This window comes from Microplitis demolitor, chromosome 5, assembly GCF_026212275.2.
Source record: "Microplitis demolitor isolate Queensland-Clemson2020A chromosome 5, iyMicDemo2.1a, whole genome shotgun sequence".
NCBI lineage: Eukaryota > Metazoa > Arthropoda > Insecta > Hymenoptera > Braconidae > Microplitis > Microplitis demolitor.
The window spans coordinates 5,249,768-5,263,411 of NC_068549.1; the positions used below are offsets into that span (position 1 = coordinate 5,249,768).

Below are 13,644 nucleotides of genomic sequence, written 5' to 3' on the forward strand. Positions count from 1 at the left end.
TAAATTTATAATTTTTAAAGAAATCCAAAAATTATTAGACATCGTCTAATTTCAGATATGTGTAAATGTAGCAGACATGACATTTTATAAATTTTAAATTAATAAGTAAATTAATCAAAATAATGAGTGTGAATGCAACTAATAATTGTCAATTTTTTAAATTTTGAAATAAGTGAAATAAATTTTACTCGAATAAAATTTAAAACATGCGCATTTGTAGAATTTGAAAATCAGTATATGCATTTCTTTCAGTTTTTTAGGTTTTTAATTCTTTTTTCATTATACTTACATTTTATTCATTTATTCAAAAATTAAAAATTTTCCCACTTGTCAGTTTTTTACCCTACTAAAATTTTTGAGTGTATCCTTGAAAAATAAAAAGTCGATTTTTTAAATCAGTCTAATATATAAATATAATATATATATTATTTAATAATTTTCTTTATATTTAGCAAAAAAAAAAACAATTTGTTTTTTAATTTAATTATTTTTAATTTGTAAAATATTTGTTATCATTATTTTTTTAACAATAAAAATAAAATTTAATAAATTATAATTACATCTTATAAAAATAAACTGTACGAGCAGCCTGCAATCACTACGTGACTGCCCAAATATCACTACTAATTTTATAAAATAGAAGAAAACGATTTCTTGCCCCAAAAAATTTTATTTGGACCGAGAAATTTGATGCATCATAAATTCAATACAAAAATTTTTTGGGGCGAGAAAAGATTATTTTGGTCAAGGAATGATTCCTTGCACCAAAAAATTTTTTCTAGTTCTAAATAACTTTTTGGTTTTAATTCACAATGCGAAAAATTTCTTGGGGTAAGTAAAAATTTTCTTTAGGCGAGTAAAGATTTTTTGTGTCAATGAATCCTTTTTTTTTCTATCCACACTTTTTTGGCTTTGAGAAGCTTCGTAAGACCAAATGGAAATATAAAACTTTGTCATTTTGGAATAAGTAAAGCAATATAAATAATATAGTATATATTCAGTGATATTCAGTCATATTTAGTGACAGAATAATTAAAATATTAATTTATTTAAAGAAAATAATTATGATCGTATTTTTTCTCGCGTCAGAACCTTTCTAACGATACCAAATTTAATGATACTGAAGTTAGCCGACGTTTAATAATTTTTTGATTTTTTTAAGCAATAACTTATAAAAAAAAAAAATATTTAAAAAAATTGCACCTGTAGTTTTTTAAATTTTCTACATGTGCATATTTTTAGTTTTTTTTTTCTTCAAATTTAATTGTTAAAAAATAAAAATATTTAATTGTCTGCTAACTTCAGGATCATCGAAATTTAATAATATTAACCAATTCTATTATACAGATATGCCGGAAATAAAATTTTCTTTATTCTCTTAATAATATAGATTATTATAGTTGTTCTTTTTTTAATTGATAAATTTTAAATTTGCGCGGGAAAAAAAATCCCTAGAGTTTTATTTAAAATTTAACTATAGCTTGTTTCATGACGCAGTAATTGACTTCACTATAGAGTTTTTCGTGATCATTCCTTTCCATTTTATAACGCCGTGCAACAAACACGTGGCTTACGTTATAATTGCCAATATTTAAGTGAATTACTCAAGAAATAAAGTTAGTATTGTTATTAAATATTGTTATTTTTATTATTTAATATAATTTATATAATTTTTCATTAATAATCATCGTACTACATTTATAAGTGTCTCAAAACTTACTCACTTCCACATGTCGTCCATATTTTTTATCTAAACAATTATTTTATTTAAATAATTGTTATGACCATTATTATCATAAACAATTTAAAAATAAACAAATTATTTCAATATTATATTTGATTTTCAATTAGTAAATTTTTGAACTAATGTTTTAATTACGTTTTATTTTTCATAACCTAACTCGGAGCTAGTGAATTTTCACTTGTCTGTAGGTGATGGAAATTTTGTGACATTCATTTTTTTTGAATTTTTATTGTCCAGTAATAATTAATTATTCAAAACTTTTGTGTTGAATAATAATTATTTAAATAATTTAATAAATACAATTAATTTGAAATAAATTTTATTTACATAACTTTTGGTTTTTTTCAAAATTTTTACATCAGTTTTATATATATATATATTTATATAAATCTACTCTAATTTCTCACTACATAATAAATATTAAATAATATATGATACTGAAATTAGTTGACATCTAATAATTTTTGAATTTTTTTAAAAATGATAAATTTAAAAAATTGCCTCTGGAGTTTTTTAAATTTTCTACATGTACATATTTTAAGTTTTTTTCTTTTTTTAACTTGAATTATTGAAAAAACAAATTCAAAAATTGTTAATTATCTGCTAACTTCAAGATTATAATAATATTCTTATTTTGTATCTTCCATATTTTTCTTTCTATTCTATAATTCATGTACGTCGGTATCTTGATTGTCCTTTTGCTTAAAACTTCGTGACCCTGCCTCTTTTTTCAAATTTTTAAAAAATCGCACAATTTCTGATCTACTCCACTGTTCCTTCATCCTTTATCGTATGTCACGTTTTGAGACACTCTCTTCATTTTCTCTATTACATATTTTCTAATGAATCAATTAATTAATTAATAATTATTTACTAATTACAGAATGCCGCTAGCCAAAGATTATCTTCACCCGAGCCCAGCGGAAGAAAAGAGGAAGCACAAGTTGAAGAGATTGGTACAGAAACCAAACAGCTACTTCATGGATGTTAAATGCCCAGGATGTTATGCTATCAAGACCATTTTTTCACATGCTCAGCGACCAGTTGAGTGCGATGGTTGCCGCACGATATTGTGCACACCCACGGGTGGCAAAGCTCGTCTGACAGAAGGATGTTCTTTCAGAAGAAAGGTTCAATGCTAAACATCTCGCATCTCTTTTCATTGGTAATTAAATTATACCAACAAACAATACCATGTAATAATTATTTCATTCTTGTGTTTAATCCGCTCGATTATTGAAAATGAATACTTTGAAAAGAGTAAAAATAATCTTTTACAAATAATATTGAGTTTTTATTTATTTATTTATAAATTCCTTTTATTTTAAAATTAAGTTTTTTTAAATTTTATTAATATTGAGATAAGACAATTTCGGACTCATAAGAGTCAGTTTTTTAATCTGCAATTAATTATCGGTTTTAGTATATAATATATAAAAAATATACAGATATTCTATGTTTTATACAAATTTCGGTTTTGGAAAACTGGTCCTCGGTGAGTTAAAAGTCACCTACAGGTTTTCCATAAAAAAATTATTTATTGACTCCATTAAATGTAAATTTTAAGCTTCAACGTTAAAAGTTATTAAAAACATATTGTGCAATACAGAGTAAAACACAATATTTAACTTTCTGTAATAACAGTCAATCTCATCTTTGTCTTAAATATTTTTTTTTATCTCATGACCCAACATTCGATTTTTTTAAATTAGAAAGAAAAATTAATTACCAAAAAGTTTAAATATTTTTGAAATTAAAATTAATCGAACAATTATCATGATTAGAATAATTTTTTTACATCAATCACGATTGCACAATTTAATATAAATTTTTTACATCATTTGCAATTTATTTACTTTACATAGACCCGACAGCTCACGCCATAAACAGTCATTTAATATAATAAATATAATACATTCATCAGGTGTCAGAGCGTACAATGACAGTAATTTTATAGTACATAGGAGTATAATTTAATTATTCGTATAATATATATCAATCACTGATTTATTGATGTTAATTGTCCGAAAATAAGACTAAAATCTATGTTGTACAATTTCACAATACAATGTAATTTTTTTTACATCAATGTAGATTGCACAACAAAATGCAATTTTTAGATGACATTTTATGATAAAACTACTGATACTTTAATCAATATTTATTTTATGACTAATAGTATTTTCTATTAACTCACAGTCAGTTTAAAAAATAAACCAAATTTTATTAACTTACACTTTTTAAATTTATTAACAAAAATTACAAACAATTCATTTAAATTTAACTTAAATTAAATACTTTGTTAAGAATAAGTGTTTTATCCCGAAATTTTCTATACTCGAAAGTTTTTGTTTCTTTTACTTCAGTTTCGGGGCTAATTGATGCTTCGGTCAACTTGATTATTATTTCATCAGCGTTTTTATCAGCATTTAGATACCAAATATTATCAAAGTACAAAGAATAAGGAGTATTTTGTATACTGCTACCGCTTACTGAGGCACATAAAAATACTTTAGATTTTTTAATTCTGGCACAAGCATTTACTGAATCATGTAAAATAGCGCACAACTTGGCGATGTGCATGTCTTTGAGTTCACTATTTACCACATCTTTGATGTAAGTATCGAGATGATCTAGCAAAATTAACGATGGAAGTTTCGTAAAGCTGTGCAATTCTACTAGTTGTTCTGCCAATGCTTCATAGTTTTCAAGATATCTGCAAAGAATAAATATTTTTAAATAAGTAACTTTGACACTCAAAATTTTTCACACTCAAAAAAATAAATATTTGTCTCAAATAAATCAATTTATTTATGACTTTTTTTAAAAATATTTATTGATGACTAATAAGTATATTTGGTACAACTAAATATGACAATTGATTCAAATACTTTTGGACTTTGACTGAAATATGTCATTTATTTGTGGTAAGCAAATTATATATTTGTGGTAAAGATATTAAATTTGAAACAAAAAAAAGGGAAATTTGGTGATACTTGATATATATTATAAGCGCATGGTCCAACTAACATTTATGTCCAGCAATTGGATCATTTCTTTACAAAAAATAAATAACTTATTTCTCATAATTAAATATATATTTAGCCATATCCAAATATACGATATATTTGGCTCAAATCTTAGCCAGCTTTAGAAATATTTTTTTCAGTGCAGTGTAAAAAATCGAGAGTCAATTCGAATTTCATTTGAATTCAAATTACTACGCATACGGAGTAAACAGAGAGTTTCTTTTTCATATGAATGATTTTGGAGTGATCTGAAGTTTATTAAAACTCGTATTCACTCTGAACCGGAGTTTCAATGTTGAAAAAACCTCCCCTTTCGAAAGAATTTCCCTCCGAGGGGATTAAATAAATAAACAATCATCTACTCTAGATTTAACCCGCGTTCTCCACAAATTTTTTACAGTTTAAAAAAATAAAAAATTTAATGATAGATATATTTTATAATACAAAATAAATGCATACATAAATTTAATCATATTATATACTGCTGGAGGCACATCTTCACGGTCATGATATTGAGCTGGAAAAGATTTCAATGGACTTGCTGTGATGTAAAAAACTTGATTGCCATTTTCGGCCCAGTGCATGGCAGCCTATTCAATGAGAAATTATTTTTCAATTAAATTACAAACTATCTTATATATTTTATTAATTAAATAAATTTATAACAGATAATTGGTTATTTTTTTCATGATTAAATATATATATTATCGAACCAAATAGTATCAAGTTCATTAAATGATTATCTTAATAGAAAACTGAAGAAAAATTAAATTATTTTTATAATCTATTGATTTTTTTTTTTAGATTTTTTAGATTTTTGAAATTTATTCAAATGCTATTTTGAACTTGACTAATTGAAGAAATGATGAAAGTTTTTTAAACCTACTCTATGAAGACAAACGCAGTAATTATAATTCAATATAATCTAATACAACTGAATTATTTATTATGAAATTAAAAAAAAATTTTGGGACCTGGTAATTTATCGTAAATTTAAAAATTATTTAGTTGTCTTACTTCAAATAAAAATGATCTGGCATGAGTGAGTGGTCCACACAGAAGCGTTGAGTTTGAAGTATTTTTTAAGGTAAACATTATAAATATATACTTATATTTTTTGTAAATATGAATTTACTATTTTTAATTTTAATATATATATTTGAAGGTTAGAAATCATACATTTTTTTTCCTTCTTGGCTATGGTCCCTATTGGGCCACTTGCCACTAGAAATCATACGTTATGTCTCCAAACAACAATAATCTTTGCAATAAAACCGAAAGTGAGAGACAACCAACGATTTTGGGATTGTTTTTTTCAACAAATAAATTACAGAATGACAAAAACTAAAAATATGCATTTGTTGAAAATTCAAAAACCTGTAGGTACTATTTTTTTAAACATTTTTTTTCTCATAATTTATTGTTTTGAGAACAAAATCCAAAAATTATTAGAGGTTGACTAACTTCAGATTATTTTTTTGCAGTATTCTTGCCAGCAAATAGAGAAACATTATTTTGAAAAATTTGAATATTAGTAAATCATAATAATATATATTTCAAGGAGTGTTTGATATCTGACAGTACTGGAAATAGCAGATGTCTGAAAATTTGTTTAATTTGTAAATAAATTACATGCTATTAATTGAAACAACTTAGTTTATTAATTTTGCAGATAAAAATTTTGAAAAGTTATTGGAGTGAGTTTTTTAAAATTATTTTAAATTTATTTTAAAAAAATAATAATTTCGATAAGTGTTAATGTAGCTGACAGTTGGTAACTTTTTTATTTTTTGAATAAATAAATAAAATTGAAGTAGAATAAAAAAAATGTGTATTTAAGTGCTTTCTGAAATGCGTTGCGAGCAGCTAAAGTGAAAGACAGCAGCAGACCGTGCAAGTGCAGTGTAGTAGCACAATTTTTGCGCGAAACACTTACGTGTATTTTTTTAAAAATCACGATTTTGGCCCATTTTTACTACCTAGGGACCCTCTGCGTGGCTTCTTCATAGATTCTTGGTTCATACACATAAATTGTAATGAAGCTATTAAATTTTAATTCTCAAATTTTGCGCCAAATCGATGCTAATGCGCGTTGCTGTATTCATCGTTCAAATTTTTGTTAGAGAGTGGGCGTTTTAATGAATCGCAAAGTCGATTTCTTTGTGCTAGCCAGTTGACGAGTTTCAATATACTTCGGTAATTAGTTACCTAACAAGATTTACCTTTCCGGCGATTGAATTTCTGTTCAACGTGATATGAATTGCCCTTTTTTTTTAAATTAAATTTAAATACTTTTAAAGAGTTTTTCATTCATACTTTTTTTTTACATGTCGGTAATTAGAGTTGTGTTCAATTATCACATTTTACTATTGAAGTGTGTGTGTTATATAAATTTTGAGTTTTTATTTTGATTTGTTCTTCATTTAGTGTAATATATATAAGCTATTGAACGTATATATATTTTGATATTGACCAATTTTGCTTTCAAATTATCTTGCATTTGTTGTGTTGGCTACATTTTTGTTCGGATGTCTTTTATGCACCCGCTGTATTCAACGTTCAAGTTTAGAGAGAAGAAAGTCGTTCACTTCTTTAACGCAAAAAACGAATGATAAAAATTAGCACATGCGCCATTCTTCCCGCAAACAAGCAAAAATTTAAACTTTTAGATGCCGATCTGGTGAAAAATCGCCTTCAGCTCAGTTAGGCAATTATACACTCGGGTTGTAATGTCCTACTTTCCTCCCATGGTGTGTAATATACTAATTTGTATTTGAAATACAATTCGACTTCTGATACTTTAACAATAAAATTATTTTTTTGTAACACCGTCACCGGTGTAACTTTGACGCATTTCCGAAAATAAATTTAACACCGATTACTTCAATACTGAGATAGCGTGTAATTATCCGGTGTTTTTTACAGTGGGTGTAATAGATTTATGTTCCCACTTCATCTATATTTCAGTAATTTACAGCTATTAAAGTTCAAATTCTATTGGGTAATCAGTAATTGACGACAAAGATACAACTAAACTCGTCGATATATATAAAGCGATACTCAAACTGAATTCAAGTCGTTTACAATTTTTGTGTAGTACGATATTCACTTAAACGAATTTTATTTAAAAATAAAATCATGAACTACCGACAATTCGAATTTATTGCAGTATTTTTCAGTTTATTTTTTTCTATTGCAACTTCACATATAGTTCATTTCTTGGTATGTATATTTAAGTTAATTGTACACAGAGGATTTTTTGAAAAATTTTACCCTATAATTTTGAGTAAGCCTGGGCTATAAACAAAATAAATAAGAAGAGAATAAAAACTAAAACTAAAGTTTTTATTTTTTTACTCTTTTTATTTAAAAATTTTTTGAAATTAAGTATTTTTTACTGTGTAATTGATCAATATTTGAATACAAAATGGTAATTATTTTTACTGGGTTCCCAATTTACTCAAAATTAATCATATATACTTCTTTCTGTGTAATATATATTTTTAATGATGAAACATTTATGAATTATTATTTGGATAGAATAATGAACAATTAAAATATCAATGTACATCAACTTCTGTAAAAGTATTTTTTACACCTCGTCCATCTTATGCTTCAACAATAATTGCTAATCACCGCATTAAAGATTGTGAAAGTAACTTTGAAGTCGATGAAGAGGCAAGATTCAAGTTTGATTTCAATCAATGTACGTCAGGATTCAAAAATTTTCCTTTGATTGTATCCGAATATCGTCCTAATCACACGAACTCAATGTCATTATACAAAGTATACATCGATTGTCGAAAACCCGAAACCATAACTTATAATTATGTCTCATAAATTGGTTAAATAAATCACATGTACTTATAAAAATTATGATGGTAATAAAAGATAACATTTAAAAAATTATATTTTTGATATTATTTGTAATATCCTTAAGTAAATAAATATTATTAATATTACTAAATACTTGTTAGTAGATATTTAATATATTTCGGGCTATGAAATAATGTCACAGTTGTTATGCAAATTACTAGTAATTTTTAGTAAATAAAAAATTTTTTTAATAATTTTCTCACTAAAGTTAGCATACCTACACAGTAAAATAGGATTCGTCAAAATCAACACATATCGTGTGTAAAACGAACGTTTTACACTTATATATATGTTATTTTAACATGTTGTGAGTGTTAAAAAAAGGTACACACATATATGTTAAAAGTAAAAAATTTTCAAGAATTCTTTTGTGATGGCTGACATTGTTTTGAACATATTTTGTGTGTTGATTTCACAGTAACATATAAAAAGTGTTACTTTCAAATAAAATGACATTTTTGTGTGTTAAGAAATCAATCGATTGCGACACTTCAAACAAGATAAATACTGTGTGTTAAATTCACACAAAAGTGTTAAAAATTACACACTCAAATTTTGACACACGCTTTTTTTTACACTTTGACGATTCGTTTTTTATTGTGTACATTAAAAAAAAAATCTTTTTTTACTTTGAGCTTAAAATAAATAATAAAAGGGATAACTTTAATTGAAATCATATATATGATTGATTGAACTTATCGAAATACGCAAATTTCCTGTACTTTTCTGGTCTAGGGATTTTTTAAAATTATTTTTAATCAATTAGTCATTAGTGGATGTCATTTCGTACTGACTAGGGTTCCATTCTTCACTTCCATTAGTTACTATACTATTCTAGGGCCTCAAAATTGCTGCAGGTCGACTGAACTCATCGATATACGCAAATTTTTTCATGACAACTATTATACATATATTACTTTATAAAGTAATATATAAGTATATATAATTATATATAACTATATAAAAGTAGATCAAACCAAAACTCATATCTAATTTTATCTAAGCATTTATATAATTTAAAAAAAAAAAAAAAAAAAAAAAAAAAAAAAAAAAAAAACGATGCAATTGGTGTATTTTTTCAAAATTATGAGCATTTGAAAAAAAACTTTTAAATTTTGAAAAAAATTTTTCAAAAACGTGTAGTCAACAACTTCGAAAAAAACACATGAAGGAGTTTTTTATCGGCCTCAATCATAAAATTTCAAAAAAAAAATCAAGAAGATTCGGATTTAAAAATAACAGATTCGGCGTGGAATTTCCCATATATTACTAATTTTAATTTATCATGCGAATATTTGTAAATTGTTAGACTCCATGACATTGTTTCTTCAATATTATTGTTATATTGATTTTATATACTTTTATCCAATGATTAGGATAACGTTTTTTAGCAGTGATTAAATGATGGTAATTTAAATATTCATCATTTAGTTTTTTATTTAATTGGCCATTTTTTCGACTAATTCAGATCATCATTAATATGATTTTTAAATTCAGTCCCTTTTGCTTTTTTGGTTTTAAATGAAAAATATAATGAATAAAAAAAAAAGATTTTTTTTTTAATTTTATTAGGCGCCGTCAATATTTTAAATATTAATTTTTATAATATTATATAATACTTAAAATAAATTAAATTTACGTAATTAATTAATAACGACAATCGTAAAAATGCTTTAAGACGCTATAATATGTACGTGGCAAAATAACGTCCCAACAATTATACTTATCATTATATAATTGCCTCTCTGTATTTATAAGCTGTAAAAATAAAAAATAATTAATTTGTCAATTCGATAAATAAACTATTTATATATTAACTATTGCAGTGTAGAATTTAAATGGACTTCAGTATTTGTTTAATAAATTTTTATTAAATAAATCAACAATAAAAAAAACACCGATTGTAGAAATATAAAAGTACAATAAAAAAAAAATTTGACACTTATTAAATTTTCGATGTAATGATTATTTAATAACCTTGGAAATTCCGATGATAATTATTTTTGTTATCAAGACTCATTAAATTGACTTATTATTTCCTACTCGTCATAAAGATCTAAGTACTAAAAATATAGTACCAAATAATTTAGAAAATTCTTAAATAAAATTTTAACAGAATAAAAAAAATCAGGTGAGAAACTGAGAGATTTTGCATGATAAACCTCATGAAAATATATGAAGAAAAATATTAGTTATATATGTAATAAAAAGATTGATTGATTTTCGCTCAACAATGATTAAATTTTATTAATCGTATTTTATTTTATATATATTACATATTATGTTTTATTGGTTGATCGTAAAAGTATCAAGTAAAAACGATTCTCCCACTTACTATATGAATATATATATATATATATATATATATATATATATATATATATATATATATATATATATATATATATATATATAAACTAAAATAAGAACTGGTCATAAATATCAAAAATAAAATGGCACTGATTAATCACTGATTAAAGAGCTGACCAATTTATGATGAACAAAATCCTATAGGATATATTTATAAAAATTTTTATTTATATATATTTACTATAGGGATGTGCGAATAATTTGAACCTACGAACTATTCGTATCAAATCGAACTTTGAATCGAAACATTCGAATTATTCATAAATTTTTGAATTATTCGTCAATTTTTAAATAGCTCGAAACTCTTCGAATCATTAAAAAATTTACGATCAATTTCAAAATTTTCTTTTAAACTTGAAATTTTAACATTTTCTCCAATAATTCAAATTTTTGTCAGAGATAAATAGAGCTTAGACACGAATCTGTAGAAAAATTATTTTTGGTTACTTTAAAATGTAAGCTCACCATTAAATAGAGATTGAATATTTGAAAGGCGATTATAATTTTCTCGATTAGAATCAAGCAATTGAAAGTTTACAAATAATACGTAAACTTTCGGATAATTTGAAAATTGACGAATAATTTAAAAAGTTTTGAGTTATTCGGAAAGTTTTGAACTATTCAAAAATTTAAATTATTTAATTCAAATAGTTATATTCGATTCAGAATTCTAAAATTTGGGCCAGCTTTCAAATTCATTTACAAAAGTTTGCTGAGCTCAAAAGTGAGCAAATAATTCGCTAAATTTAAATGTTTGCACATCCTCTACTTTACAATGATAAATTAGCAATATCATAATAACAATTGTAATTTTAAATGTTGATTATTGTCATTTTTTTTAAAATAACGCTAATTACCCATTTGATACAATTAAAATTTTCTAAAGATTGATGTTGTTGATCTTATTCCTACTAAAAAATCGACAATCAACTTTTTTTTTATAATATGTATTATCCCTCTCCCAAACTCCATGATCAGCTAATATTACGTCGAATAGTCTAAGTCCAGATGTACAGGTAGAAAATTTAATTTCGAAGGATGGCGGGGGTCGGTTAATTTTGAAAAATTTTCTACACTCAAATTTTGTTGGATCGACAACTATTGATGCTGCATATGATGAATTTGGTAGAAAGTATAACGTGGCAGAATTCGGTGAACATACATAAATGAATCTATCTTCAGGCTACAAAAATAAACGTTTTTAAAAAATTTAAATAATAAGTATGTGCCAGTAAATTTAATAATACTTACAGGATCCAAATATGAAAATTCTATGGCCAAAGAGGATATAAAAAATAATCCTGTTATAAAAATAGTTATTTTAGTACAGTTTATCATAGTGCGTTAACAAAAGATTCGATTATTATTATATATTGAAAATTTTAAACCTCGCAGGTATGAACGACACTAAATTGAATTATGTCTCATACATGTAAATATATATGTATATTATCTGGATTTTATCGTTTCAACTATTATTTACCAACTGGTAAATTCATGTTTAATTATAATTCTCTGATATATATTAGACGTATACGAAATAAATGACGTCACCATCTTAATAAATTAGAAGTTTTATCACCCATTTGTGATATTAATTATTATTTTAATAAAAAAATTATAAATTCATGTATTTCGATTTTTATAATTAGAGAATCAAAATTTTTACTTTCAAACGCTCAGTTTACTTTGAAATTTATGCTCGTAAAATAATGAATAGACTGTTTATTAATCAAGGTTGAATTTTATAACTATCAATTTAAAACAATGTATAGATACGTAAATAAAATCAACTAAAAAAAAAAAAAAAAAAAAATGTAAATAATATTAATCAAACAGTTGTTACAAAAAAAGTTTTGTAAAAAATTAAAAGAATAAAGCAATTATAAAATATTTTAAAATAAAAAATTTTCTTGTTCAAGTTCCGAGTTGAAATTTAAATCGTAGATTGAACGCACCTAACATTGAAAACGTAAATTTAACCTTTAAAAACGTAAATAGCCGTAAAAACGTATTTTAGACGTAGTTGACATATGAAAACGTAAATAAGACTTGCGTAATCGTAGATACTATTTTTCAAAACTTGTAATAAAAAAATTAAACTAAGGTACCCACGAGTAATAAGGCCTAAGTGACAGAAATGATATTTAAAATAATCGCCTCCACTAAAGGCTACTTTAGTAGAAGCCCGGGAAAAATGATCAGACATGAGTCTTCAGGCCTGATCAGGCATGTTCAGGTCTGATCAGGTATGTTCATGTCTGTTCATGCCCGGCCGGGAAAAAAAATTATATTTATAAAATGGCCCTATATACTTATATATAATGATGTGTAACTATATTATATTATATATAATTATTGCTATAAAAATAAAAAATTCGGGCGTGTGGAGGATTTGAACTGTAGTTCTTGCGCTCGAAAGTTCAACACGCTACCCACTGACCTAAGAGATTTAATTGAAAAGTAAGTTTCGTATGACTTTTAAGTAATAAAAATCTTCTATGTGATAGATTCTGGGTCAACAAAATTTTATATCTATGAACAGACATGAACAGCCATGAACAGGCATGATCAGGCCTGAATATATTTAACGCTTCAGACATGAACAGGCATGGACAGGTATGA

At 25.0% G+C, this 13,644-nt stretch overlaps 2 protein-coding genes and 2 long non-coding RNA genes across 7 annotated transcripts; 2 read left to right on the forward strand and 2 right to left on the reverse strand.

Moving 5' to 3' along the window:
* The first annotated feature begins 1,504 nt into the window (after positions 1-1,504).
* On the forward strand, positions 1,505-3,028 carry LOC106694239 (40S ribosomal protein S27). Its single transcript, XM_014444904.2, has 2 exons — positions 1,505-1,616; positions 2,628-3,028. The coding sequence occupies exon 2, from the start codon at positions 2,629-2,631 to the stop codon at positions 2,884-2,886; it is 258 nt and encodes an 85-aa protein (XP_014300390.1). The 5' UTR covers positions 1,505-1,616; position 2,628; the 3' UTR covers positions 2,887-3,028.
* Positions 3,029-3,525: 497 nt separating this feature from the next.
* On the reverse strand, positions 3,526-6,778 carry LOC103580809 (uncharacterized). 2 transcript variants are annotated; one of them, XM_008562706.3, is made up of 3 exons: positions 6,710-6,778; positions 5,233-5,363; positions 3,526-4,460 (listed from the first exon to the last, which is right to left on the reverse strand). In XM_008562706.3, the coding sequence occupies exons 2-3, from the start codon at positions 5,355-5,357 to the stop codon at positions 4,025-4,027; spliced, it is 561 nt and encodes a 186-aa protein (XP_008560928.1). In that variant the 5' UTR covers positions 5,358-5,363; positions 6,710-6,778; the 3' UTR covers positions 3,526-4,024. The 2 variants fall into 2 exon arrangements, with proteins under 2 accessions (XP_008560928.1, XP_008560923.1); XM_008562701.2 differs by lacking the exon at positions 6,710-6,778 and adding an exon at positions 5,791-5,869 and having other exon boundaries at positions 3,527-4,460.
* Positions 5,584-8,682, forward strand: LOC103580826 (uncharacterized). Of its 3 annotated transcripts, none has more exons than XR_008403755.1 (3): positions 5,584-5,860; positions 5,939-7,995; positions 8,314-8,682. It is a non-coding gene; the product is annotated as an uncharacterized LOC103580826 (long non-coding RNA). The 3 variants fall into 3 exon arrangements; XR_008403754.1 differs by lacking the exon at positions 5,584-5,860 and having other exon boundaries at positions 6,065-6,152; positions 6,258-7,995; XR_008403756.1 differs by lacking the exon at positions 5,584-5,860 and having other exon boundaries at positions 6,078-6,156; positions 6,258-7,995.
* Positions 8,683-11,165: 2,483 nt separating this feature from the next.
* Positions 11,166-12,762, reverse strand: LOC103580793 (uncharacterized). The gene is made up of 2 exons (XR_008403724.1): positions 12,271-12,762; positions 11,166-12,202 (listed from the first exon to the last, which is right to left on the reverse strand). It is a non-coding gene; the product is annotated as an uncharacterized LOC103580793 (long non-coding RNA).
* Between the last annotated feature and the right edge of the window lie 882 nt (positions 12,763-13,644).

Excerpts from the sequence above, each read along its gene's own strand:
- LOC106694239 (XM_014444904.2), top strand. The coding sequence starts at position 2,629 with ATGCCGCTAGCCAAAGATTATCTTCACCCGAGCCCAGCGGAAGAAAAG.
- LOC103580809 (XM_008562701.2), bottom strand. The coding sequence starts at position 5,868 with ATGTTTACCTTAAAAAATACTTCAAACTCAACGCTTCTGTGTGGACCA. Across the intron at positions 5,364-5,790 it reads CCAGATCATTTTTATTTGAA|GCTGCCATGCACTGGGCCGA; the intron begins GTAAGACAACTA and ends CTCATTGAATAG. Across the intron at positions 4,461-5,232 it reads TATAATATGATTAAATTTAT|ATATCTTGAAAACTATGAAG; the intron begins GTATGCATTTAT and ends TATTCTTTGCAG.